The sequence below is a fragment of the Mobula hypostoma genome, chromosome 11 (assembly GCF_963921235.1).
Source record: "Mobula hypostoma chromosome 11, sMobHyp1.1, whole genome shotgun sequence".
Classification (NCBI taxonomy): Eukaryota; Metazoa; Chordata; class Chondrichthyes; order Myliobatiformes; family Myliobatidae; genus Mobula; species Mobula hypostoma.
Genome location: NC_086107.1, coordinates 89,711,110 through 89,738,951, shown reverse-complemented (window position 1 = coordinate 89,738,951; position 27,842 = coordinate 89,711,110). Strand labels below are relative to the sequence as shown.

Genomic DNA, 27,842 nt, shown 5'->3' with positions numbered 1-27,842 from the left:
AGCTTATGTGCGTGATTCTCCCCTCGGTTGATATTTGTGTGTGCATATGCATCTTCCCAGCTGATTTCAGAGTCCTTTTTTTTTGAACCCTCTCCTATCCCTGCCAGCTGCTAGCACACCTGCCTTTTGCACCTTTAAACAGTGGCTCTAAAGATGGTGGTCAGACCCCCTGAGCATATAACATCCAGCGTTTCCAGGTCTGTGTCTACTTGTGGATTGTTGGGTTGGTTATGTGAATGCCTATGACTGTAAGAGATTCATATTTCTCTATTAAGCTGCCGTGGTATGTGAGCGATGTATATACTCAATTTGTGTATTTAATTCATCTCAAGAGGCCTACTTCACGTCACGTGAAGTAACTATACAGAGCAGTGTCTTGTCCTGAATTTATAAATCTAAATATATTCTAAATTCAGTGCTGAGAATCTAATATTTCACAGACCTGGATGAATGGTTGGCATCGTTGGGCACGTAGTAAATTGGATTACAAGATAAATTTGAAGAGTTTATGGTTTGGTAATACCTATTTGAAGGCTCAGGCATTTTGGTCCATTCTGTGTCAGTTCCGCACAGTATATGGAGAAAGGTGTTCTTGTGAAGTGGGTTTTGTTGACAACCAGTATTTGTCCATTAACAAGTGTCCGAAGTTTATTAAGACTAGTGTACAGAATGCACAATAGCCATCGGGAAGAAGGGAGACAGGAAATGTGAGTCGTTGGTTGTAATGGAGTGGTAAGCCGAGAAGACATCAAAGCACAGAAAAATGTTACTCAGCAGGTCAGGCAGCACCTAAAGAGGGAAATGAGCAATCAGAGCTGAAAGGAGGAGGAGCAGGAATAAAAGGGTAGGGAGAGGGTGCGAAACATGAGCTGGCAGGTGATTGGTGAGGGGGGAAGGGGGTAAGGGGAAATAGGAGAGGTGGTGAGGGAGGCATAGCAATTGGCATGTTTGCAGGAATAAGTGTCAGGAGGGTGATGACTGGGGAGACAAGTAGACAAGGAAGTCACATTGAGAACGATACCTGAGGAAGGCGAAGGGAAAATACTTGAGGTGGGATCCCGTTGGAGGTGGTGGAAGTTGCAGAGATTGATGTGTTGGATGCGGAGGAGAGGACAAGGGGAACCCTATCCCTCTTATGTTGGGGAAGATGAGTTAAGAGAAGACATGTAGGACGACATCCCAGGTCCAGGAATGAAAAGCCTCACGATGAGAACAGATACGGCAGAGATGGAGGAAGTGACAGAAAGGAATGGCATCCTTGCAAGTAATAGAACACTACAGGCCCTTCAGCCCACGATGTTGTGCCAACTTTTTAACCTACTCTAAGATCAATCAAACCCTTCCCTCCTACATTACCTTCCATTTTCTTACATCCCTCGCCTAAGAGTTTCTTAAATGTTCCTAACGTATCTGCCTCGATCACCACCTCTGGCAGGATGTTCTATGCATCCACCACTCTCTGTGTAAAAGAACGAACCCTGACTCCTTTCTCCCACCCCCAATACTTTTCTCCAATCACCTTAAGTGTTCTGCCTGCTTATATTAGTCATTTCCACTCTGAGGAAAGTCTGGCTGTTCACTAAATATCTGCCTCTCATCATCTTGTACACCTCTGTCAAGTCAAGGTACAGTTGAAGAAAAAGTTTGTGAATTCTTTGCAATTACTCGGTTTTCTGTATTAAATACTCAGAAAATGTGGTCTGGTCTTCATCTTATTCACACTAATAGACAAACACAATCTGCCTAAACTAATAATACACAAACAATTGTCTTTATTGAACACATTGTTTAATCATTCACAGTCTAGGCTGGAAAAAGTATGTGAACCCTCGTATATAATAACTAGTCGAACCTCCTTTAGCAGCAATAACGTCCACCAATGTTTTTTGTTGTTGTTGCACAATGGCGAGGAGGAATTTTCAACCATTCCTCCAAGTAAGACTGTTTCAGTTCATCAATATTTCTGAGATACTTTGCATGAACAGCCCTCTTCAGGTCATGCCACAGCATCTCAGTTGGGCTTAGGTCTGGAGCCTGACTTAGCCATTCCAAAATACAGATTTTCTTTAAGCCATTCTGTGTTTGATTTACTCTTGTGTTTCAGATCATTGTCTTATTGCATCATCCAACTTCTATTATGCTTCAGGTGACGGACCGCTATCCTGACATTTTCCTGTAAAGTGAATTGACACAATTTTGAATTCATCGTTCCCTCAACAATTCCAAGTTGTCCAGGCCCTGAGGCAGCAAATCATGATGTTCCTTCCACCATGCTTCACAGTTGGGATGAGGTTTTAGTCTTGGTGAGCAATGCCCTTTTCCCTCCAAACATAGCGGTGTGCATTTCTGCCAAGAAGTTCAACTTTTGTGTCATCTGTCTACACAACTTGCCTCAGAAGTGTTGTGGAACATCCAGGTGGTCTTTTGCAAATGTTCAGTGATTTTTTTTTTGGAGAGCAGTGGTTTCTGTTGTGTCCTTCCATGAACATCATTCTTGTTCAGTTTTTTTTATGTAGTGGACACATGAATGGAGACTTCAGCAAGTTCTAGAGATCTCTGCAGGCCTGTTACTCTTGGGTTCTTTTTCTTTCTCACCTCCTTCAGCATTGCACGTTGTGCTCTTGGTGTGATCTTTGCAGGACGCCCACTCCAAGAGAAAGTGGCAACAGTACGGAGTTTCCTCCATCTGTAGACAATTTCTCTTCCTATGGACTGAATGTCTAAAGACATTCAGGTCTTTAGAAATGCTTTTGCGCCTTGATGCTTATGTACAATTCTTCTTCTAAGGTCCTCTGAAAGTTGTTTTGATCGAGGCATGGTGCACATAAGCAGATCTTTCTTGAGAAGAGCAGGCTGTGTCCCTAACCTTTGTGTGTCTTTTTTTATAGGGCAGCTCACCTCTACAACCCACAACTCCAATCTCATCTCATTGATTGGAACACATGATTCCAGATAGCTTTTGTAATAGGCTTTACTCCAGAGGTTCACATACCTTTTTGAACCTAGATTGTGATTGTTTAAATGGTGTACTCAGTATTGACAAGAAGTACAATTGCTTGTGTTTGTCTATTATTGTGACAGCTGAAGATCAGACCACACTTTATTAGTAATGGATGCAGAAAACCAGGTAGTTGCAAAGGGTTCACAAACTTTTTCTTGCAACTGCAGCTGTGGCAGTCAGTGGGTTGTCGGTGGATACTCTTTCTTGAGAAAGGGGAGAGGGGTGCTGGAGATGGACCAAGTGAACTTGAGGGCAGATTGGAAAAGCTGGAGGCAAGTTCATGAAATTGATGAGCTGAACATGGGTGCAGGAAGCATTATCAATGCCATGGTCAGTGTAGCAGAGAAATGGTTGTGTGCGGGGGGCGGGGGGGCATTAACAGTGTGGGCTTGGAGCATGGACTGTTCCACAGAGCTGGGAGCCACGTGTGTGCCCATGGTGACATCTTTAGAGCAGCCTATAAAACAGGAACCTTGCAGGGGGAATTAGAGTAACATGGGTTAGATGAGTTAAGGATGACAGCTTTCGTTCCCTAAGAAACATTAGGGAATTAGTTGACTTGTGACATCTTTCATGTTCTTTCAGTGTGGTTCAAAATGATACAGGATAATGTAGTCAAGATAATATTGTATCATTTCTTAATGCATGCACTACTAAATGACAATAAAAGAGGACTTTCTTCATAACCTAATAGCAAACATGGGACTGTAAGCTCCCAATAACTTCAGTGTGATCTTTACTGCAGCATCACAAACATCGGCCAAGTCCCATCCCATAATAGAGGGCTCTGACACCTCATCTTTTTTTCTCCAGTCCTGCTGATGGGCCTCGGCCCAAAACATCGACTGTACTCTTTTCTGTAGATGCTGCCACTCCTGCTGAGTTCCTCCAGCATTTTGTGTGTGTTGCTTGGATTTCCAGCATCTACAGATTTTCTCTTGTTCGTAATAGAAATGCTGGGAATACTCACAGGCCGGGCAGCATCTGGGGAAACAGAAAGTGTTAGCCTTACAGTTGCTTCATTCTTCTACATAGCTCTATCTGTTTCTGCCTTCAGACCCCGAACGTTCTACCAACACTATCTCTTTTGCACTATGTATGACATGTAGTAATCTGTTCCATCTGTACTGCTGCCACAAGGTAACATTTTTTCACAATTTATGTCAGTGACAATAAGCCTGATTCTGATCTTTACCTGAGACCATGTAACGTTTGATAGTTTTATGGTTACTTTTACCAAGATCAAACTTTTAATTCCAAAGTTACAAGAGTTGAATTAAAGTCCATAGTGTGACACATGGCTCCTCACAGCTCTTTTATGGGTCCCCTTAAGTAACTGTAATGCCATTGGTGTAGTGTCATCAGCAGGAAGCTAGCACCATACCTGTGTGTTATCACACATGACAGGTTAACTGAGCACCAGCATCGTTAACTGAACACTGTACCTGTGTGTTATCACATGTGACAGGTTGACCGATCACTGTACCTGTGTTTTATCACACGTGACATGTTGACCGAGAGTTGAGCAACAAACAGCTAGAGAAGCTCAGTGGGTCGAGCTTCTTCAGCGGGAGGAAAGGAATAGTTGACATTTCAGAGCATCGCTTGTGTCTCCAAAACCAAGAGTTGGGATCAATCCTTACAAGTTGAGGCAATTATCCTGGGAATCGCATCCACTGATCTAAGGACTCATCCAATAAGTGGTGCTGCAGGTATTTTAGTATAAAGTTGGCCTGTACTCAGTGAGGGGAGGGTAAGACTTCCATTGTTTAGTCAGATCAGATTGCATTTGGACTGGAGCTTGGTATGTCACCAATGCCTTGGGCAGGTGGTTTTAAATTCTCTGATCACTTGTACATGAGTGAGAATATATTTAAGAGTTTCTGAACAATCAGTCCGTTCATTTCCATTCTTGTCTTTCTGTTGCTCCCCTTTAAATGATCACTTTCCAAACATTTGTTTTTTGAGGAGGTCCCATGCTGTTTCCTATGTGCAGGTTGCAGGTCTGTCTGCCTCTGATCAGTACATGCTTTCTGCTGACCACTTCTGAGGGCGGCCGTACGTTATCCCACAGCTGCAGATCTTTCCTTGATCCAATAAGTGGTCGTGCTGATCCAGTAATGCCCAAAATAACATTTTGCCCAGTTTCCCAGCTGTTTCCTTCAGTGAAATGTAATGTGGGGTGATGATTTCACCCAGGGTTTGCGTCTCTGATTACAGCTAGAATTTTCCTACCAGTATTTTGAGCTGATGAACACATAATGAGAAGCAAAGGAAGAAAACACTTCTGGGTGGTGCTTTTCAGTGTGTACACTGAATTGCAATGTTCCAGCGGTGTGCAGAATTCCAGTCAGGATCGTGATTATATTGTGCTGCTTGGCCAGAATTTTTGATGGCCTTCTGATTCCTCCATAGATGCACATAACCAGCAGCCATGGTTTGGTTAAATTCTGAGATGAAGCCAATCCCATCTCAGGTGAATGTTACAGTGTTTCAGTGCCTCACAGAGACATCATCATATACCAAATTCTCATTTGCTGGTTAGACATTCTGAAATGAGATCAAGAAGTGCTGGAAACACTCAGCAGGTCAGGAAGTGTCTGTGGAAACAGAAACAGTTAATGTCTTGGTCAGACGTTATAGAGCTCTTAATGATAGCGGAGTCAAGGGATATGGGGAGAAGGCAGGAACGGGGTATTGATTGTGAATGATCAGCCATGATCACAGTGAATGTCTGTGAAGGGCCGAATGACCTACACCTGCACCTATTGTAAAAGAAAAGAAAATAATTCCAGCATCTGTGGTTTTTTTCCCTAAATTTTCCGTTTTTGGTTAAATGTTCTCCAAAATCTGAGTCAGAATGAGAGGAATGCAGAGCTCAGAACTGTTGTAACAATGTGCAGGCTCCGGAGGCTAAGTGGCCAGCGCACAGAGAAATGAGAAAACAATTGGAGAAAATAATAAAATTGCAGTGTTGGCCTGTAGAAGGTTCTGGGGAGGATGGAGTATGGCAGCATAGTGGTTACACTTCTAGATTAGCATCAGAGACTCAAGTTCAAATACCACCACTGCAGGTATTAGAATCAGAATCCGGTTTATTACCAGCATCACCTGAGACACTGCTTCTTGAAACTGCCTTGGATACTACAGAGGCTAGTATCCAAGATGGAACTGACTAATTTTACAATTTTCTAGCTTTTGATTCTGTGCAGTAGCCCCCCCCCCCTCCCCATACCAGACAGTGATGCAGCATGTCAGAATGCTCTCCATGGTACATCTATAGAAGTTTCTGTGTTTTGGGTGACTAACCAAATCTCTTCAAGTTGCTACTAATGAAATATAGTCACCGTCTTGGCTTCTAAATAGCTGCATCGCAATGTTGGGACCAGGTTAGATCCTCAGAGATCTTGACACTCAGGAACTCGAAATTGTTCACTCTCTCCACTTCTGATCCCTCTGTGAGGATTGGTTTGTGTTCCCTCGCCTTTCTGAAGTATTAGCTTTGAGAACTGTGAAACTTCCAGATTGTACTGGCACATGGGATTCTGATCTTTTGGCTATACATAAACCTGGTGAAAAGAATGTCAGTACTGGCAGCTTTATGTTCTGGGACAACAATGCTTTCGACAAAGTTGATGGGATGGAATTTAATTGTGTCCAGGAAAGATTTCAGAAGCAATATGAAGCTGCCCCTACTGGAGTTGGGGCCACATTCAACCTTGTAGGAAATTAAGCTGGTTCATGGGTCCGTCAGGGAGCACTTTAGGGCCAGTTACTATATTTTTATTAGTTTCAGAATGATCACGGAAAACAAACTAGGACTAGTCCTCAAGTTCGATTCCTAAACTGGGGGAAGGCTAATTTCGATGATATCAGACAAGAACTTGGAAAAGTTGACTGTGAGGAGCTGATGCCAAGTGAAGAAAAAGACATCTGATCAATGGGAGACTTTTAAAAGTGAGAGACCATCACCACGAATAAATAAAGATCAGAAAAGAATTTTGGCTGAACAGTTAGTGGGGGAAATGATAGACTGGTATCTTCACATCTTTGTGTTGCAGTGCACGAGGACGATTGAGGGGAGTTTGGTGTCACGATCTAGAGTGCCCCATTGTTTTGAAAGGAGAGCAGCAATTTTTGATCTTGCAACAATGTGCACATTTCCAGAATAAGTTAACCTTTGAAATATTAGGGTTGTTGCACTGATGCTTAGAATTAAATGAACCATAGGAATTTTCAGCACAAGAAGTCTTCATGCTAAATGCTCAGAGAACATAACAGTGTATATTGATTATGGAAAAGACCAATAATCAATACTTCAAAGCTTCTAGTAGGATAGCGGTGCACTCGGACACAATGGCTACTCTGGGTCCAATCAAAGGTGTAATTGTTTATCCTTTGTCTTTTTTTTAATCAATTGCAGTTCACTGCTGGATACAGGAACATCAAGTACTACAGGACTATCCCACCAGCGAGTTGCTCGGCAGCGCTAGAGCTGGACTTGTGTACCTTTGTGCCGCCATGGTGTGAGTGATTGTCTTGGACGTTTTTATGCCACCATGGTGGGAGTGATTGCCTTGGACGTTTTTATTGTGATCGTGATGCTCTGTTGGTCATCGGTAGCATGGAGTGCTGCCAGTCTGGTTCACTAGTTCACTGGCAGGACCGATGGTGGGGGAGATGTGTTGCCTTGGTTGTGCAAGGACTGGGATTTCATGCCACGGGGTCACCTGTTTCAGCCAGGGGAAGAGAGAGCAGAGGACTCTGGGTGTGTTTCAATCTTTGCTGGGTTGGGGGTTAACCCCTCCCACGTTTGGTGTCGTCAAATGCTCTGGTTGTGTCCGCTGACCACTTAAGCATATGATTAGGGGCATTGCTTTAAAGGCACTATACAAAGGGGGGATAATTTCAGCAGCTCACAGTCAGAAACAGTGACAGAAATTCACCATACCTAAAAGCACTTGCAGTGATTTGGTAATGTGGAGAAATGGGAAGTCCATAATATTGGCATCTTTTGAATGCAAGGGTATCGCACCTTCTGCGGAGATGCGGTGGCAGAGAAAGTCAATAGTAGACAACCCAAACTGGCATTCACAGAGTTAAGTGCTTGAAAAATGTGCGGAGATCTGATAAGTATTCCGCTTTAGATGCGCTGGCAACAAGTATGTCATCCAAATAAACAGATGGAAAATCTGAGGTTTTTAACAGAGTCCATTAGTTGCTAGAAAGCTGAACTGCACTTTTCAGCCCAAACAACATGCACAGAAACTCAAATTGGCCAAACGTGGTTATTACAGCAGTTTTGGGAATGTCCTCAGTGCACACAGGCACCTGATGGTATCCTCTGACTAAGTCCATTTTAGAAAAATTATCTTTCCAGCTAAATGTACTGAAAAGTCTTGAATATATAGAACCAGCTAACGATCAGAGATTCGTGGCCTCGTTCAGGCGGGGATAATTGCTGCGTGGACAGCAACCACCATCAGGCTGAGAGACCATGTAGAGAGTTGAAGCCCAAGGGCTACTCATCCTGTGTATAATGCAATAAATTTCCATGTTAGCAAACTCCGCCTTCGTGCTGGCCAGTATTTCTAAGTCCAGTCTACGTGCATGGGTGAGCCAGTTGTGGAAATGTGGTGCTCGACCCCATGCTCTGTGATTTTGGTGGAAAATGTGGGCTTGGTGAGGTTTGGGAATTCACGCAGCAGGCAAATTAACTTGCATGTGGTGGTGCATGTGTTACACAGAGTCATTGGGCTCCTACTGGGGGGTACAGGATAATGACCCAAAGTCCTTTGTGTCCATAGGCCGACAGTTCTTAGATTTCCTGTGTGCCAAAGGGTTGTTAGTACATTTTTAATATCTACTAACAATCCTTTGACATGCAGGAAATCTGCACCAAACAGAGGTCTAGCAACTTTAGCCAAGACAAAGCCCCATGTGTAGCATCGTCCACTGAGGCACAGCATCACGCGTTGTGTCTCATAGGTCTGGATCCTGCTGCCACCGGTGGCCTCCAGCAAGGGTCTGTCACTCTCTGGCTTATAATCAGTGGGTGATGCTGACAGCCCACTTGATTGCCTGTGTAACACAGGAAGCATTGCCTTGAAAGGGTGTCTACAATGAATAACAGGCGACCCTGGCAGCGGAACCCACAGTATCCACTGACCTCCGATGTTGATGTGCTGGCACTGTTGAAGCTCCATGGTGGCTGGCACTTCTTGGCGTTTGTTGCAAAGCATGTGTGGTAAAAACATAGACCCAGTCTTGTCTGGTTCGGAGCCATGGGCATGAGTCTGCTGACAGGAAATTATTGAGACAAGGAAAGGAGGAGGAACGATGCACCTCTACCTTGCTATCAGCCATTTTAGGAAGGTCCTCAGTGCACACGGGCTCCTGATGGTATCCTCTGACTAAGTCCATTTTAGAAAAATTATCTTTCCAGCTAAACGTACTGAAAAGTCTTGAATATATAGAACCAGCTAACGATCAGAGATTTGTGGCCTCGTTAAGGCAGGAATAATTGCCGTGTGGACAGCAACCACCATCAGGCTGAGAGACCATGTGGAGAGATGAAGCCCAAGGGCTATTCATCCTGTGTATAATGCAATAAATTTCCATGTTAGCAAACTCTGTCCTCGTGCTGGCCAGTATTTCTAAGTCCAGTCTAAAGGGGGTGGGGGCTCCTTCACCAAGTGAGTGGTGAGTAGCTGCAATGAACTGCCTAAGAGTGGTTGAAGCTGGGTATACTGACAGCATTTAATTTGAGCCACTTGGGCATAAAGGATCAAGTTCTGGCAATGCAGTTGGTGGAAGAATGCCCAACGGTTAGTTTGGGTACGTTTGTGCAATTTGATAATAGATTGTTGGGGGTATGTCTTCATGCCAGACAAGATCACCTTTCCAGCCTAATTTGGCTTCCCAGCTCTGTCTTATCACCTGCAGGCTGTGGCTCTTCGGTTGCTCAGTCCAGCTACATTTTAAATGAGGGTTCTGCCTCCATCATTCTGTAGGTTGGGAGGGGGGTGGTGGAGGAAACTTTTGCATTTCTAATCCACTCCCAATTTTCTACCAATTACCATAATTTCATGCCTTCTATCACCTAACCGCAAAGCTGATGAAAGTGAGCTTTTTTTTTATTCAGCTGAGTTAAGTCACTGCCCCATAGTAAGCAATACTAATCCTAGCTCATTTATACTCATAGCTATAAATTCTCCCGTGCTGGAAATACCCTTGTACTTATCCGTATCTCTTTCACGCCATATGCAATCTTACCGTGAAGAGACCAGACCTGCATGTAGTCCTCCTTTCATGGGCCGACTACGCTCCTGCACTATCACTTCTGGCTGAAGGAGCTAGTGAGATGGTTAAGTTTAAACACTCTGTCCTGTGTTGATTTTATTATTTCTATTCACTCTGATTTGTACGTTATTTGCGATATGTTGAGAAATTACGCAAGAACTCTTTTATCGAGACCTTCTCTGTATTTAAAAATATAGTTGTGCAATAACAGGAAAAACTGGGTAATTCTAGACCAGCTAATCCTCAGACATCACAAATACAGGTAATAAACTACCCAACAATAAAAAGGGGCGGTTACCATCTCACACACACAGGCAGTAAACCACCCTAAACAAAAAGGGACGGTTCTGGGAAAATCATAGCGCTAATACACTTAGCAGCCCAGCCATTAAATGTCTGAAAGTACCTGATCTGAGTGTTCCTCGTTAACCGAGTTAAGTCTATTACTGAGTCTGGACAAGAGAACATATCTGTTGATGATAATGGTTGTAGCCCACAAGATAATTAGCAGAAGATGAATGTTATTGAGTAAGCCAGAGGAAAATATCAGGATCAAACACCAGAACAAGAAACCTACAGTGGCTGGAAATATGAAATAAAAGCAGAAAATGCTGGAAACAGTCGACATCTTTGGCGTGAGGAACAGAGCTAATATTTCAGGTCCAGGAGCATACATCAGTTTTGATGAAGGGTCGCAGATCTGAAATGTTATGTTTTTCGCTTTGCTGAGTTTCCTGGTATTTTCTGATTTTATTGAATGATTTTACATTTTTTGTTTTCTTGAAAAAGAATTGTATAAATATACTCCAAACTATAAAACAATAACAGATGAATGAGAACCAGATCTACAACTGTTAAAATTTTAAACTAATACTTGCCCTCAGAAATCACCTGTAAATGAAGACAGATAAGTAACTTGGCCTATAACAGACAGGTTGAACTTGGGTCCTTGTGTTTTAATTGTCAGGGATACACTTTAGTCCCTATCTGTCCTTAATTGACTGGTGTAGTATACAATGCCAGCCTGATTCTCTACTCCTGAGTTCTATCATTGAACTCTAGTGAAGGAAAGCAGCTAATATGCTTTCTTACCACGTGCAACACTTCCTTCAGTCAGTCAAAATAGACAACCCTTTGGAGAGAGAACTGGCTGCTTGTGGGTCTGTCCCTGGGCTAGTAACCTGACATTGAAAGAGTCTCCATCAGTATGTCAGCCTCCTCTGTCATACCATCCTTTCATAGTTGCACCATTCTTTTCACCTTCTTACCTCAAAACAGAAATCTAGGAGTGTTGTCAGCTCTAAAGTGGTAATTTTAACATGCTAGTCAATGGATTACCTTAGATGAGTTTGTTATAATCAGCTTGGACATAGTGGGCTGAAAGCCCTGCGACTTTTGATGTATGATCCTTTGATAGGTCGTCCCATGCTGGTATTTGCTTTCTCAAAGACACCCTGACTTCACTGTGAGCTGAAAGACTTTGCTAGAATGTTGCTTCCTCTGTCTCAGGTCGGATGTGTCGAAGATTCTCTTTACACTCCTCCACTTGATTTGCATTGATCCAGCCTGAGTTCCACATATCTTTAGAATGAAATGTTAAAACCTGGCCTCATCTCCTTCCTCAGGAAATGATCTGGTATTTTTGCAGAGCTGTGGAGTGTTCCCCAGTGTCCTAACCAGTACTTGTATCATAATCTGCATTGCTATTAATTACCATCTTGTTCTCTGTTTGGATCTTCCTCTGAACAAGTTTGGCGTAAATTTATTTTTAAAGTACATATATGTCACCATGTACAATCGTGAGGTTCTTGCAGGCATTCACAGTAAGTACAAGAAACAATAATATCAATGAAAGACCATCCCCAACAGGATGGGCATATAATCAATATGCAAAAGGCAACAAACTGTGCAAATACAAAAAAAAATAAGCAATTAATATTGAGAACATGAGATGAAGAGTCCTTGAAAGTGAATCCATGGGTTGTGGGAAGTTCAGTGATCGGGTGAGTGAAGTTATCTGCTGTAGTTCAAGAGCCTGATGGTTGAGGTGTAATAGCTGTCCGTGAACCTGATGCTGTGGGTTCTGAGGCTCCTGTACCTTCCTGATGGCAGCAGCAAGAAGAGAACATGGCCTGGATGGTGGGGTCCTTGATGGTGGATGCTGCTGTCCATGTAGATGTGCTCGATGGTGGGGAGGCTTTACCAGTAATGGACTGCGCTGTATCCACTACTTTTTATAGGCTTTGTCTGGTCAAGGGCATTGATGATACAACCAGTCAATATACTCTTCACCACACATCTATAGAAATTTGTCAAAGTTTTAAATGATGTGCCAAATCTTTGGAAACTTATAAGAAAGTAATTGGCCACTGTGATTCCTCTATGACTTCATTTCAGAGGCCTTTATCTGGCTGTAAAGTACTTTTGGAGATTGGAGTCATCCCTTCGACCCAAGTTGTCTATGCGGATTGTGCTGCCCTGTGAGCTAGTCCCACCTTTCTGCTTTTGGCCCACAGCCCTCCAAACCTCTTCTATCCATGTACTCATCTAGATGTTTTTCAAATGTTGCTAACGTGCCTGCCTGCATCTTTCCTAATTCCATAACATATTTCCTATAACAGAGTGACCAAACTGTACAAAGTACTCCATGTGGCTCACCAACGGCTTGGTTAACTGCAACAAAATTCTCAATTCCTGTAGTCAATGCCCTGACTGATGATATTCTGAAAAGGCTATGACGTATATTTAAAATCCAGGCTCTACCCATTTCCCTCCGTTCCTGATGCTTTCAGCTTTTCGCTGGTCATGGGGTGGATTTGTTTAATTCCTAAACTTTGACGTATGGAACTTGTATGCTAACTGTGGTTGCAAAAAGCGAGGCTCTTTACTGCTGAGCCCTGTGTATGCTAACTCCAGTGACAGTGCAGATGCGAGACTGCAGAAGCTAGAGTCTGGAGCAAAACAAAATTAGTTGGAAGAGCTCGGTGGACTCAAGCATCATCAGCAGAGGGAGATGGACAGTTGATGTTTCGGGTCAAGACCCTTTAATGGCAGTTCCTTTTGAAGGGTTAATGTTACATGTCTTGTAATTTTTTCACAGCGGTGATATTTCTTAAAAATTACCTAGATACTCTGTAACTGCAAGGCCACAGGCCAAAAGTTGGGATGTTAAGTTGGACTCAAAAGCACAGTAAATCTCTGTTTTGGTATTACATTGCCCACATCTAATTCACAGCTTCATTGTCTGTCTGCTCCTGTTCTCCTCACTGTTTATATTAAAGTCCTTACTGCTTTTTTTTCTTTTTGTTTCCTTAGATATAAATGAATTGAATTTACCTAAAACCTGTGAGATAGTTTTCCCAGATCCTGACGACCTCCTCAACTTCAAACTTATTATCTGTCCAGATGAGGTGAGTGATGAGAACTTGTTTTTGCCCTGTTGTTGGAGCATTACAGGCAGATTTGGTGGGATGGTGGCTTGTGTGTCTGAAGCAGGGGTGGTGAGAGGAAGGAAACATTAATTTGATCTGTCATGCTTGCTGCATCATGTGCCATTCCAGGCAGTAAAGTCAACTTGATTGGCACTCTGTTGACAACTGGCGTACTGTGACAGCAGTGTGTCTACAAGATTCACTGTAACTTGTCACTGCTTCCTTGGCAGCACTTGTGAATCTGTGTACAATGAAGAAAATGAGACCAGCGGGTGATGGGAACACCACCATTTGCAGGTTCCCCTTCAGGTGGCAATAATCGTGTCTTTAAAGATCATTGCTGTTCCTTTGTTGTTGATGTGCCTAAATCACTATGAAGCACCACTTCAGCTAGAGTGCTTTTGAGAAGGCAGCTCGCCACCGGTTTTTTAAGGGTGATTAAGGATTAACAAATCCTGGCCTTGCCAGTGAGATTCAAACCCTGTGAATGAGTAAGCAAATAGTCTTCAGCCACTACATCACTTGGTCCTGTTGACATGAGGTAATGCTGCTGCAGTAGCTACACAGGCATTTACATTGTCTCCACTTGATAGAAAATCATTCAGGCCAGGATGCAAGTTTTATCTGTCTGATGGGTGTTATCTGAAAACAGTACCAGTGCTTAAAAATATCCATGCATGAAGGCCAGTGTTCTTGGACCAGAGTCTGCTTCATTATAACATTCCAGGGGGAGCGTAGCTGGAGAGTTACTCTGCAATGAAGAAAGTACACAGCGGCACTGATAACCTGGGTGAGGTGCATTCTTTTTCAGACCACATGTACTGCAGCACTGATGAAGTCTGGGAAGTAATTGAAATTTTAATATTAAACTTGTGGATTTGAAGTACTCAGTTGCTTCTGCAATGTGATGGTTTCTTCTTTAACTCAAAAGCTGGCCCCAGCACAACGGGCCCAAGGTTCAGTTTTTCAGATGTTTGCTGCTGGCAGTTGAAGAACAGTGAAGAGCGAAAGTTACATACATCAAAGTTGCTGGTGAACGCAGCAGGCCAAGCAGCATCTATAGGAAGAGGTGCAGTCGACGTTTCAGGCCGAGACCCTTCGTCAGGACTAACTGAAGGAAGAGTGAGTAAGGGATCCCTTACTCACTCTTCCTTCAGTTAGTCCTGACGAAGGGTCTCGGCCTGAAACGTCGACTGCACCTCTTCCTATAGATGCTGCTTGGCCTGCTGCGTTCACCAGCAACTTTGATGTATGTTGCTTGAATTTCCAGCATCTGCAGAATTCCTGTTGTTTAAGAGCGAAAGTTGTATGGATTGTGGCGAAGTAAGGGGGAATCCTCCCCCACAGCTCATCACTCTTGTCCCATTAGCCCTACAGGAAGCATTGTTGTAGGCGTAGTTTGGTCCCACAAATACAGTCGCAAGAAAAGGCTTATGAACCTGGTTTTCTGCGTTAATTACTCTGAAAATGTTGTCTGATAATCTGTCACAATAACAATCACAATCTGTCTAAACTAGTAAACACAAACAATTATATTTTTCATGTCTTTATTGTTTAATCATTCACAGTCCAGGCTGGAAAAAGTATGTGAACCCTTGTATTTGATAACTGGTAGAACCTCCTGTAGCAGCAATAGCCTCCACCATATGTTTCCTGTAGCTGCTGATCAGACTTGCACAATGGCGAGGAGGAATTTTAGACCATTCCTCCATACAAAATTGTTTCAGTTCATCAGTATTTCTGGGATATCTTGCATGAACAGCTCTCTTCAGGTCATGCCACAGCATCTCAGTTGGGTTAAGGTCTGGACTCTGACTTGGCCATTCCAAAATACACATTTTCTTCTTTTTAAACCATTCCGTTGTTGAATTACTGTTTTGGATCATCTGTCTTGTTGCATCATCCAACTTTTATAAAGCTACTGTTGACCAACTGCTACCTCGACAATCTCCTGTAAAATGTCTTGATACAATTTTGAATTCGTTGTTCCTTCAACGATTGCAAGCTGTCCAGGCCCTGAGGCAGCAAAGCAGCCCCAAACCATGATGCTCCTACCACCATGCTTCACAGTTGGGATGAAGTTTTAGTGTTGATGTGCAGTTCCCTTTTCCCTCCAAGCATAGTGGTGTGCATCTCTGCCAAAAAGTTAAACTTTTGTCTCATCTGTTCAGAGAACATTATCGCAGAATTGTTGTAGAAGTCCAGGTGGTCTTTTGCAAACTTGAGACGTGCAGCAATGTTTTTTTTTTGGAGAGCAGTGGTTTCCTCTGTGGTGTCCCTCCATGAGCACCATTCTTGTTCGGTGTTTTTCTTATAGTGGACAAGTGAACAGAGACTTTAGCACGTTCTTGAGATTTCTGCACGTCTTTTGCTGTTACCTTGGGTTCTTTTTCACCTCCTTCAGCATTGTACGTTGTGCTCTTGGTGTGACCTTTTCAGGACGCCCACTGCAAGGGAGAGTAGCAACAGTACTGAATTTCATCCATCTTTAGACAGTTTCTCTCCCTGTGGACTGATGAACACTCAGACCTTTAAAAATGCTTTTGTAGCCTTTTCTAGCTTCATGCATCTCTACAATTCTTCTAAGTGCACATAAACAGATCTTTCTTGAGGAGGGCAGGCTCTGTCAGTAACCTTACTTTGTTCGTCATTTTTTTAGTAGGGCAGGGCACCTGTACAACCTATACCTCCAATCTCATCTCATTGATTGGAACGCCTGACTCCAAATAGCTTTTGTAGAAGGCATTACCCCAGAGGTTCACATCATCATCATCATCATCATCAGGTGCCATGCCCGGTTTGAGTTTGACTGCCATGGCCCACACACTCCTGTTTCGGGTCAAGTGGATCAATTCATTGGTATTCACTTCCAGTTCTCTGGCTGCTGTCTCCATCATTTGTCTTTGTCTTCCTCTTGCTTTCTTCCCTTCAATCTTTCCCATAATTACCATGCATTCTAACTCCTCTTTCCTAATCACATGTCCAATGAAGTTACTTTACCTTTTCATGATCTCATACATTAATTCTCTTTTTTTGTTTGCTCTGTTCATGATATCCTCGTTAGATACTCGTTTCGTCCATGATATTCTTTGCGTCCTCCTCAAAAATCACATCTCTGCTGCTACAATTCATTTCCTCATATTACTAGATATTCTGAGCCATATAACATAACTGGATAAACGTAACATTTCAGGACTCTGAGGCAGGTTGTCATGCCTAGTTTAGTGTTGGTCAGTATACTCTTCATTCTCGTAGAGGTGTCTTTTGCCATCCCTATTCTTCTTTTGATGTCCATGTTGCACCTGCCATCTGATGTCACCCAGCTTCCTAAGTAGCAAATGTTCTGTACTTGTTTTATGTCTTCCCCATTTATTCTCAGCCTGCAGATAGAATTCTCCTTCTTTTTCGATATCACCATACGTTCTGTCTTTTTGCAATTAATAGATAAACCCATTTTTGCACTTTCTTCAACAATTATATCAATATTTTGTAGTTCTTCCTCCATACTTGCAATTTACACAGTGTCATCTGCATATCTGAAGTTATTGATGTCTTCGCTGCCGACTTTGATTCCCAAGATGTCTCTTTATTTTTCGTAATATTGTTTCACTGTACACATTAAATAAATTAGGGGAGAAAACACACCCTTGTCTAACGCCCCTCTTGATTTTCGTAAACTGACTCACTTCTCCATCTATTACAGCGGCGGTTTGTTCCCAGTACAGATTTCTGATTAGGCAGAAGTCTTTTGAATTTAGATCTAGAGTTTCCTGTTATATTTCAAATAACTTATTGTGCCTCACTTTATCAAATGCTTTTTTGTAGTCGATAAAACAAACAAACAAATCTTTTTGCACTTGAATGGCTCATTCTGATAGTATCCTTAACATCAATATTGCATTTCTTGTACCTTTGTCTTTCACAAAACCACATTGTTCTTTGCCTATTTCAGCTTGTATCTTACTTTTAGCTCTTGTCATCAAAATTCTTAGAAATATCTTGGTGACATGATTCATTAAACTTATGGTCCTATGTAATTCACATTCTATTGCTCCAGCTTTCTTAGGAAGAGTGATAAATACTGATTTTTTTCATCTTTTCTGGTTTTATTCCAGTCTCACAAATGTCATTGATTAAATCAGTAAGTTTTTCAATTCCATAATCTTCAAGGGTGATAATTTGTTCTATTACTAATTCATCAGGACCCTGCTTTCCTTTCCTTTCTTCATCTTACTTATTGCATTACGAACTTCAGATTTTAAAATACTTGGACCTTCAATGTTTTTCCTAATTTCTGGTTTTTCACCTCGATCGTCTTCAAACAATTCCTGAATATACTCAGTCCATCTGTTCATAATCTCATCTTTTTCCATGATAATGGTACCGTCCTTTGCTTTCAAACATCCACCTGAAACATAGAAACATAGAAAATAGGTGCAGGAGTAGGCCATTCGGCCCTTCGAGCCTGCACCACCATTTATTATGATCATGGCTGATCATCCAACTCAGAACCCCGCCCCAGCCTTCCCTCCATACCCCCTGATCCCCATAGCCACAAGGGCCATATCTAATTCCCTCTTAAATATAGCTAATGAACTGGCCTCAACTGTTTCCTGTGGCAGAGAATTCCACAGATTCATCACTCTCTGTGTGAAGAAGTTTTTCCTAATCTCGGTCCTAAAAGGCTTCCCCTTTATCCTCAAACTGTGACCCCTTGTTCTGGACTTCCCCAACATCGGGAACAATCTTCCTGCATCTAGCCTGTCCAATCCCTTTAGGATCTTATACGTTTCAATCAGATCCCCCCTCAATCTTCTAAATTCCAACGAGTACAAGCCTAGTTCATCCAGTCTTTCATGATATGAAAGTCCTGCCATCCCAGGAATCAATCTGGTGAACCTTCTTTGTACTCCCTCTATGGCAAGGATGTCTTTCCTCAGATTAGGGGACCAAAACTGCACACAATACTATTAGAACAGAGGATCTTTTTACCAGTGATATTCTTGATTTGTTGATGTATCCTTTTCGGATCAGTAATAGGGATTCTTTCTATTTGCTCACATTCCTGGTTTAACCATTCTTCTTTGGCTTTTTGACATAAGCTTTTAACTTTTTTATCTAAGGTCTTATATTCTATAGGATTTGCTTTCTTCCGTCTTGCTTCTTCTGTTAGATTTTTGATTTCATCTGTCATCCATTTATTCTTTGCTTTTTTCTTTTTTAGGAATCACTGATTCTACCAAGGCATCCTTCAGAGAGATAAACTTCATTTCTACATGATTGCTATCATCTTCAACAGATTCTATTTTTAGACTTTGAAATCTATTCCTTCAATTGTAAATTTTTGTCTTAAGTTTTCTTTAAGTAATTGCAAGTAGTCAAGGGATTGTTCAGATTTTTGCTTTAGTTTTTTAAGTTTTACTTTTACATGCCATACTACTGGGTTATGGTCACTATTACAGTCTGCACCTGAATATGTTTGCATTGAGTCACTGAGTTTCTAAATCTTTGGTTTATAGTAATAAAGTCAATTCGATTTCTAGTGTTATCACCTGGACTTTTCCAGGTCCACAAGCGTCTTGGATGGTTTTTAAAGTAGGTATTCATAATGACCTGATTATTCATCTTGCACTATTCTACCCATTTCTTACCTCTTTCATTTCTTACCACTAGTCCAAATTTTCCTGTGGTATTTCCATCAGCACCTTGTCCTACTTTGGCATTTAGGTCTCCCATGACAATAACAATATCTTGAGATTTGCATCCATTCTTTGCTTTTCCAAGCTCTTCATAGAATTTATCTATATCTTCATTTGTTCCATCTGTTGTTGGTGCATATACCTGTATAATTGCTAAATCAAATGGTTGCTCTCAGAATCTAACAAGGAGCACTCTTTCTGATATTGCCCAATGTCCTAAAACACTTTTTGCCATGTTTTCGTCCAGAAGAATTCCTACTCCATTAGTATGGGATGTTCCACAAGAATAAGTGCGTTCACATACTTTTTTTTAAACCCAAACTGTGATTACTTAAATGGTGTACTCAGTATTGATGAGAAGTAGTAGAATTGTTTGTGTGTTATTATTATTAGGCAGATTATGCTTCTCTATTATTGTGACTTAGATGAAGATCAGACCACATTTTATGAGTAATTAATGCAGGTAACCAGGTAATTGCAAAGGGTTCACAAACTCCTTCTTGCAACTGTAGCTTCTGTGATCAAATAGCCATATTTGTTCACCAGTGAAGATTTTGCAAATAGATACGGTCCTCAATAAACCATTCTAACAGTCACAGGATTGCTTAGGTTGATGAGTGGAGTAATTTATATAGGTAAAAGAACTTCAGGTGGGAGGGACATTTCATTATCTGTAGGTAGGGTCTTATTGGACCTAGATTCACGACAAAGTTGTGTATTTCCCTTCTCAGTTTACTAATAAATAAAATAATTTAAAAAGTTTAAGCCCAAAATGGAATTCCTGCAAAATATAGCTTGTAATTTTCAATACCACAAGCCAAGGAGAAACCTGCTTCGTACAGTGAGATATCCTGGTAAATCAATTCTTCCCTGGAGTGCCAGTGTTTAAGGAATTTTATCCCTGTGATAAGTGGGTGTATAAGATGTTTTGGATTGTGCATTCTTGGAGAGGGGAGGGGGTAGGTTAATGGGATATTGGGAAGGTTGTGCCCTATAAGAGTGAATGCTAAGATGTTCACTTCATAGATCGTGCATGCAAATCATTTATTATGATTATTAATCTGGTTTAATTATCATGTGCGATGCTTATAAATTAAGTTAGTAATTTCTGGTTTAAATGCTTTATTCTCTTTGCTTTTAGGGCTTCTATAAAGGAGGCAAATTTGTGTTTAGTTTTAAGGTAAGTGAGCCCGGATCTAAATAATTAATTACATTTTGGAATAGTTTCATTGTCTACAAAAACTAGCATTGAAATTGCAGTGGCTGCCAGCCACTGCTGTGTGTTGGGTCTGGTTTCCCTATACTGAATACTGATGCAGGATTCGTACCTCAACCCATAGGAAACAGTAGAATTGTGCCTTTTCCTGATCACTGTCAACTGATCGGGTAAGGCTCATGAATGAAGTATTTCTGCACAGTGTTATTTGTTCCTGACCCTTGGTTTCACGTGCGACATCCCTCCCTTTTACAGTGAAAATGGCCCTTTTGTCCATTGTGTCCATATCAACCAAACCAGCTGTTCAATGTAATCCTACTCTTTAGCCATATAGACTGTAGTTTATCAAGATACTTACATTCAATGCCGGTTTCCACCTTCTTAGGCAGTGAATTCCAGATCCTTGGCACTTTTTTAGAAACCATAGAAAAACTACAGCACAGAGAAAGGCCTTTTGGCCCTTTTTGGCTGTGCTGAACTATTTTCTGCCTAGTCCCACTGACCTGCACACGGACCATATCCCTCCATACCCCTCCCATCCATGTATCTGTCCAATTTATTCTTAAAAGTTAAAGAACCTGCATTTACCACCTCGTCTGGTAGCTCATTCCATACTCCCACCATTCTCTGTGTGAAGAAGCCCCCACTAATGTTCCCTTTAAACTTTCCCCCCCTCACCCTTAACCCATGTCTTCTGGTTTTTTTCTTCCCTTGCCTCAGTGGAAAAAGCCTGCTTGCATTCACTCTATCTATACCCATCATAATTTTATATACCTCTATCAGATCTCCCCTCATTCTTCTACGCTTCAGGGAATAAAGTCCTAACCTATTCAACCTTTCCCTGTAACTGAGTTTCTCAAGTCCTGGCAACATCCTTGTAAACCTTCTCTGCACTCTTTCAACCTTATTAATATCCTTCCTGTAATTTGGTGACCAAAACTGAACACAATACTCCAGATTCGGCCTCACCAATGTCTTATACAACCTCATCATAACATTCCAGCTCTTATACTCAATACTTTGATTAGTAAAGGCCAATGTACCAGAAGCTCTCCTTACGACTCTATCTACCTGCGACGCCACTTTTAGGGAATTTTGTATCTGTATTCCCAGATCCCTCTGTTCTACTGCACTCCTCAGTGCCTTACCATTTACCCTGTATGTTCTACGTTGGTTTGTCCTTCCAAAGTGCAATACCTCACACTTGTCTGTATTAAACTCCATCTGCCATTTTTCAGCCCATTTTTCCAGCTGGTCCAAGTCCCTCTGCAGGCTCTGAAAACCTTCCTCACTGTCCACTACACCTCCAATCTTTGTATCATCAGCAAATTTGCTGATCCAATTTACTACATTATCATCCAGATCATTGATATAGATGACAAGTAACAATGGACCCAGCACTGATCCCTGTGGCACACCAGTAGTCACAGTCCTCCACTCTGAGAAGCAATTCTCTACTACCACCCTTTGGCTTCTTCCACTGAGCCAATGTCTAATCCAATTTACCACCTCTCCATGTATACCTAGCGATTGAATTTTCCTAACTAACTTCCCATGCGGGACCTTGTCAAAGGCCTTACTGAAGTCCATGTAGACAACATTCACTGCCTTCCCTTCATCCACTTTCCTGGTAACCTCCTCAAAAAACTCCAATAGATTGGTCAAACATGACCTACTATGCACAAAGCCATGTTGACTCTCCCTAATAAATCCCTGTCTATCCAAATGCCTGTAGATTCTGTCTCTTAGTACTCCCTCCAATAACTTACCCACTACCGACATCAAATTTACTGGCCTATAATTTCCTGGATTACTTTTCGATCCTTTTTTAAACAACGGAACAACATGAGCCACTCTCCAATCCTCTGGCACCTCACCCGTAGACACCGACATTTTAAATATATCTGCCAGGGCCCCTGCAATTTCAACACTAGACTCCTTCAAGGTCCGGGGGAATACCCTGTCAGGTCCTGGGGATTTATCCACTTTAATTTGCCTCAAGATAGCAAGCACCTCCTCCTTTTCAATCTGTACAGTTTCCATGATCTCACTGCTTGCTTCCCTTAATTCCATAGACTTCATGCCAGTTTCCTTAGTAAATACAGACACAAAAAACCCATTTAAGGTCTCCCCCATTTCTTTTGGTTCTGCACATAGCCGACCCCTCTGATCTTCAAGAGGACCAATTTTATCCCTTACAATCATTTTACTCTTAATATACCTGTAAAAGCTCTTTGGATTATCCTTCATTTTGACTGCAAGACAACCTCATGTCTTCTTTTAGTCCTCCTGATTTCTTTCGTAAGTATTTTCTTGCACTTTTTATACTCCTCAAGCACCTTATTTACTCCGTTTCCTATACATGTCATACAACTCTCTCTTCTTCTTTATCAGAGTTGCAATATCCCTTGAGAACCAAGGTTCCTTATTCCTATTCACTTTGCCTTTAATCCTGACAGGAACATACAAGCTCTGCACTCTCAGAATTTCTCCTTTGAAGGCTTCCCAATTACCGATCACATCCTTGCCAGAGAACAGTCTGTCTAAATCCACGCTTTTTAGATCCTTTCTCATTTCTTCAAGTTTGGCCACCTTCCAGTTCAGAACCTCAACCCTTGGACCAGATTTGTCCTTGTCCATGATCAAGTTGAAACTAATGGTGTTATGATCCCTGGAACCAAAGTGCTCCCCTACACACACTTCCGTCACTTGTCCTAACTCGTTTCCTAACAGGAGATCCAATATTGCATCCCCTCTAGTTGGTACCTCTATATATTGATTTAGAAAACTTTCCTGAACACATTTTACAAACTCTAAACCATCTACACCCCTAACAATATGGGAGTCCCAATCAATATATGGAAAATTAAAATCCCCTACCACCACAACTTTATGTTTCCTGCAGTTGCCTGCTATCTCTCTGCAGATTTGCTCTTCCAAGTCTCGTTGACTATTGGGTGGTCTGTAATACAATCCCACTAATGTGGCCATACCTTTCCTGTTTCTCAGCTCCACCCATAAGGACTCAGTAGACAAGCCCTCTAATCTGTCCTGCCTGAGCACTGCTGTAATATTTTCCCTAACAAGCAATGCTACTCCCCACCTTTCATTCCTCTGCCTTGATCACATCTGAAACATCGGAACCCTGGAATATTAAGCTGCCAGTCCTGCCCCTCCTGTAGCCAAGTTTCACTAATTGCTATAACGTCATAATTCCACGCGCCAATCCACGCCCTCAACTCGTCTGCCTTCCCCGCAATACTCCTAGCATGGAAACATATACACCTCAGAAGATTTTTACCACCACTCACAACCTTTCTATTTGCGGCTTTGCTTGAACTTTTAACATCATTTATTTTCACCCCAGCCACACTGTCAGCTCTGGCACTCTGGTTCCCATCCCCCTGCAAATCTAGTTTAAAGCCTCCCCAGTAGCACTAACAAACCTCCCTGAAAGGATATTGGTCCCCCTGTAGTTCAAGTTTAACCCGTCTCTTTTGTACAGGTCCCACCTGCCCCAGAAGAGGTCCCAATGATCCTGAAATCTGAAACCCTGCCCCCGACACCAGTTCCTCAGCCACTTGTTCATCCTCCAGAGCATCCTATTCTTACCCTCACTGGCACATAGCACAGGTAGCAATCCTGAGATTACCACCCTCGAGGTCCTGCTTTTCAACTTCCTACCAAGCTCTTTATACTCACTCTCCGGGACCTCCTCACTGATGAAAATTCTCCTCTGCTCATCATCAGTATCCTTCAATCTATGCTCATTCTCTCTACTTCTTTCATAATTTTTCACATTTCAATTAAATCACTTCTCAGTTATTCTGAGAGAAACCATTCTAGTTGAGCCAATCACCCCTCAAAAATAATTCTCCTTCCAAATCTTCTTTCAATTTGGATTGATGTTACCATCATCATCACCATCACCACCACCTTCATCCCTGCACCAAAGAACTCTACACCTTCAGAACTAAACAATTACTGCCCAATGGCACTGATATCAATCATGAAGTGCTTTGCATGGCTGGTAATGGCATCAATCCAAAATTCCATTCCTGCCATTTTGGACACCCATCAATATGCTCACCAACAGAGCTGCTCTACCACAGATACCATAGCATTTGTCATGCACCTGGCACTGACAAGCCCTTTTTTTTTTAAAAAAAAGCACAAGGACACCTATGTCAGAATGCCACTTCTGGATCTTAGTTCGGCACTCAACACTATTATTCCACGAACAAACTCCTATTCTTCAGTCTAAATACACCATTGTGCATCTGGGTGGTGGACTTCCTAACCACCAGTCCTGAGATAATCAGGATGTACAACTGCTCCTCCCTTCCCATTATCCTCAACACAGGTGCCCCTCCCACAGTTGTGTGCTGAGCTCATTACTGTACACTGCTCACACAGGACTGCATCGCCAAACCCCTGAGCAATCGTATTGTCAAGTTCGCCAATAACATCTCAGTGATGGGGCTCATCACCAACAATGATGAGACTGCCTACAGAGAGGAAGTGGGAGAGTCCTGGTTCTAGACAAATAACCTCCTCTTTAACGTCAATATGCCAAAGGAAATGGTTCTCAACTTAGAGAATTTGCACCACACCCACCAAACTGCAAGCTTATCCACACCTCTACTTTCTGAGGAGACTGAAGAGAACTGGATTATGCACACCTATTCTTGCATCATTCTGCAGATGTACAGTAGAGAGCATCCTAACAACCTGCATGGACAGCGCACTGCGGCAGACAGGATGGCTCTACAGTGGGTAATCAAAACTGCCTAACGCATCTCCAACCTACCCACCATCAAGGACGTTGGTGTACAAAGACTGTTGTAAATCTAGTCAAGAAGAAAAGAAGAGCTTACGAAAGGTTCAAAAGAGCTAGGTAATGATAGAGATCTAGAAGATTATAAGGCTAGCAGGAAGGAGTTTAAGAATGAAATTAGGAGAGCCAGAAGAGGCCATGAGAATGCTTTGGTGTACAGGATTAAGGAAAACCCCAAGGCATTCTATAAGTATGTGAAGAGCAAGAGGATAAGACGTGAGAGAATAGGACCAATCATGTGCGACAGTAGAAAAGTGTTTATGGAACCGGAGGAGATGGCAGAGATACTTAATGAATACTTTGCTTCAGTATTCACTATGGAAAAGGATCTTGGCGATTGTAGGGATGACTTACAGCAGACTGAAAAGTTTGAGCATGTAGATATTAAGGAAGAGGATGTGCTGAAGCTTTTGGAAAGCATCAAGTTGGATAAGTCACCAGGACCAGACGAGAAGTACCCCAGGCTACTGTGGGAAGCGAGGGAGAAGATTGCTGAGCCTCTGGTGATGATCTTTGCGTCATCAATGAGGATGGGAGATGTTCTGGAGGATTGGAGGATTGCAAATGTTCCCTTATTCAAGAAAGAGAATAGGGATAGCCCAGGAAATTAGAGACCTGTGAGACTTACTTCAGTGGTTGGTAAGTTGATGGAGAAGATCCTGAGAGGCAGGATTTATGAACATTTGGAGAGGCATAATATGATTAGGAATAGTCAGCATGGTTTGTCAAAGGCAGGTCGTGCCTTACGAGCCTGAGTGAATTTTTTGAGGATGTGACTGAACACATTGATGAAGGTAGAGCCGTAGATGTAGTGTATATGGATTTTAGCAAGGCATTTGATAAGGTACTCCATGCAAGGTTTATTGAGAAAGTAAAAACGGATAGGATCCAAGGGGACATTATTTTGTGGGTCCAGAACTGACTTGCCCACAGAAGGCAAAGAGCGGTTGTAGATGGGTCATATTCTGCATGGAGGCCGGTGACCAGTGGTGTGCCTCAGGGATCTGTTCTGGGACCTCTACTCTTTGTGATTTTTAGAAATGACCTGGATGAGGAAGTAAATTTGCTGATGACACTAAGGTTGGGAGTGTTGTGGATAGTGTGGAGCATCTGAGAGAGGTTAAAACAGGATATTGATAGGATGCAAAACTAGGCTGAGAAGTGGCAGATGGCGTTCAACCCATTTAAGTGTGAGGTGGTTCATTTTGGTAGGTCAAATATGATGGCAGAATATAGCATTGATGGTAAGACTCTTGGCAGTTTGGAGGATCAGAGCGATCTTGGGGTCTGAGTCCATAAGACACTCAGAGCTGCTACGCTGGTTGACTCTGTTGTTAAGAAGGCATACGGTGTATTGGCCTTCACCAATCGTGGGATTGAGTTTAAGAGCCGAGAGGTAATGTTGCAGCTATATAGGACCCTGGGCAGACCCCACTTGGAGTACTGTGCTCAGTTCTGCTCGCCTCACTACAGGAAGGACGTGGAAACCATAGAAAGGGTGCAGAGGAATTTTTTAAGGATGTTGCCTGGATTAGGGAGCATGTCTTATGAGAATAGGTTGAGTGAACTCGGCCTTTTCTCCTTGGAGCAATGGAGGATGACAGGTGACCTGATAGAGGTGTACAAGATAATGAGGGGCATTGAACATGTGGATCATCAGAGGCTTTTTCCCAGGGCTGAGATGGCTAACACGAGATGGCACAGTTTTAAGGTGCTTGGAAGTAGGTACAGGGGTAAGTTTTTATACGCAAAGTATGGTGAATGCGTGGAATGGGCTGCCGGCGGCCGTGGTGGAGACGGAAACAATGGGGTCTTTTAAGAAACTCCTGGATGGATACATGGAGCTTTAAAAAAAAAGAGGGCTGTGTGTAAGCCAAGGTTGTTCGAAGGTTAGGACATGTTTGGCACAGCTTTGTGGGCCAAAGGGCCTGTATTGTGCTGTAGGTTTTCTATGTTTCTATGTATATACAGAAAAGGGCCAGTAACATCATGAAGGATCCCACCCACCATGCTCATGGACTGCTTGTCCCACTTCCGTCAGGGAGAAGGCTATCCACGTCGGGACCGCAGACTCGAAAACACTTACTTTCCCCAAGCAGTAAGACTGATCAGCACCTCCACCCAATAATCCACTCCTCCTCACCCCCACCACCATTTCTTTATCATTTCCTGTTCATAACTTTATGTATAGACACTTATGGGCATAGTGTCACTTTATGAGTGTACAATCAATCTATGTATATAAGCGATCTGATTTATTTATATTTATTGTGTTTTTATTATTATGTTCTTATTGTGGTTTTTTTTGTGCTGCATCAAATCCGGATTAACAATTATTTCATTCTCCGTTACACTT

General features: G+C 42.3%; 1 protein-coding gene across 2 annotated transcripts in view; it reads left to right on the top strand.

Annotated features, from left to right (window-relative positions):
* The window catches only part of ube2m (ubiquitin conjugating enzyme E2 M), a 53,409-nt gene that overhangs the window by 1,035 nt on the left and 24,532 nt on the right, over positions 1 to 27,842 (top strand). For both annotated transcript variants that reach the window (XM_063062469.1, XM_063062470.1), the window contains exons 2-3: positions 13,619 to 13,713; positions 20,575 to 20,613. In XM_063062469.1, the coding sequence (XP_062918539.1) occupies positions 13,619 to 13,713; positions 20,575 to 20,613 (134 nt within the window). The remainder of the gene's footprint in view (positions 1 to 13,618; positions 13,714 to 20,574; positions 20,614 to 27,842) is intronic.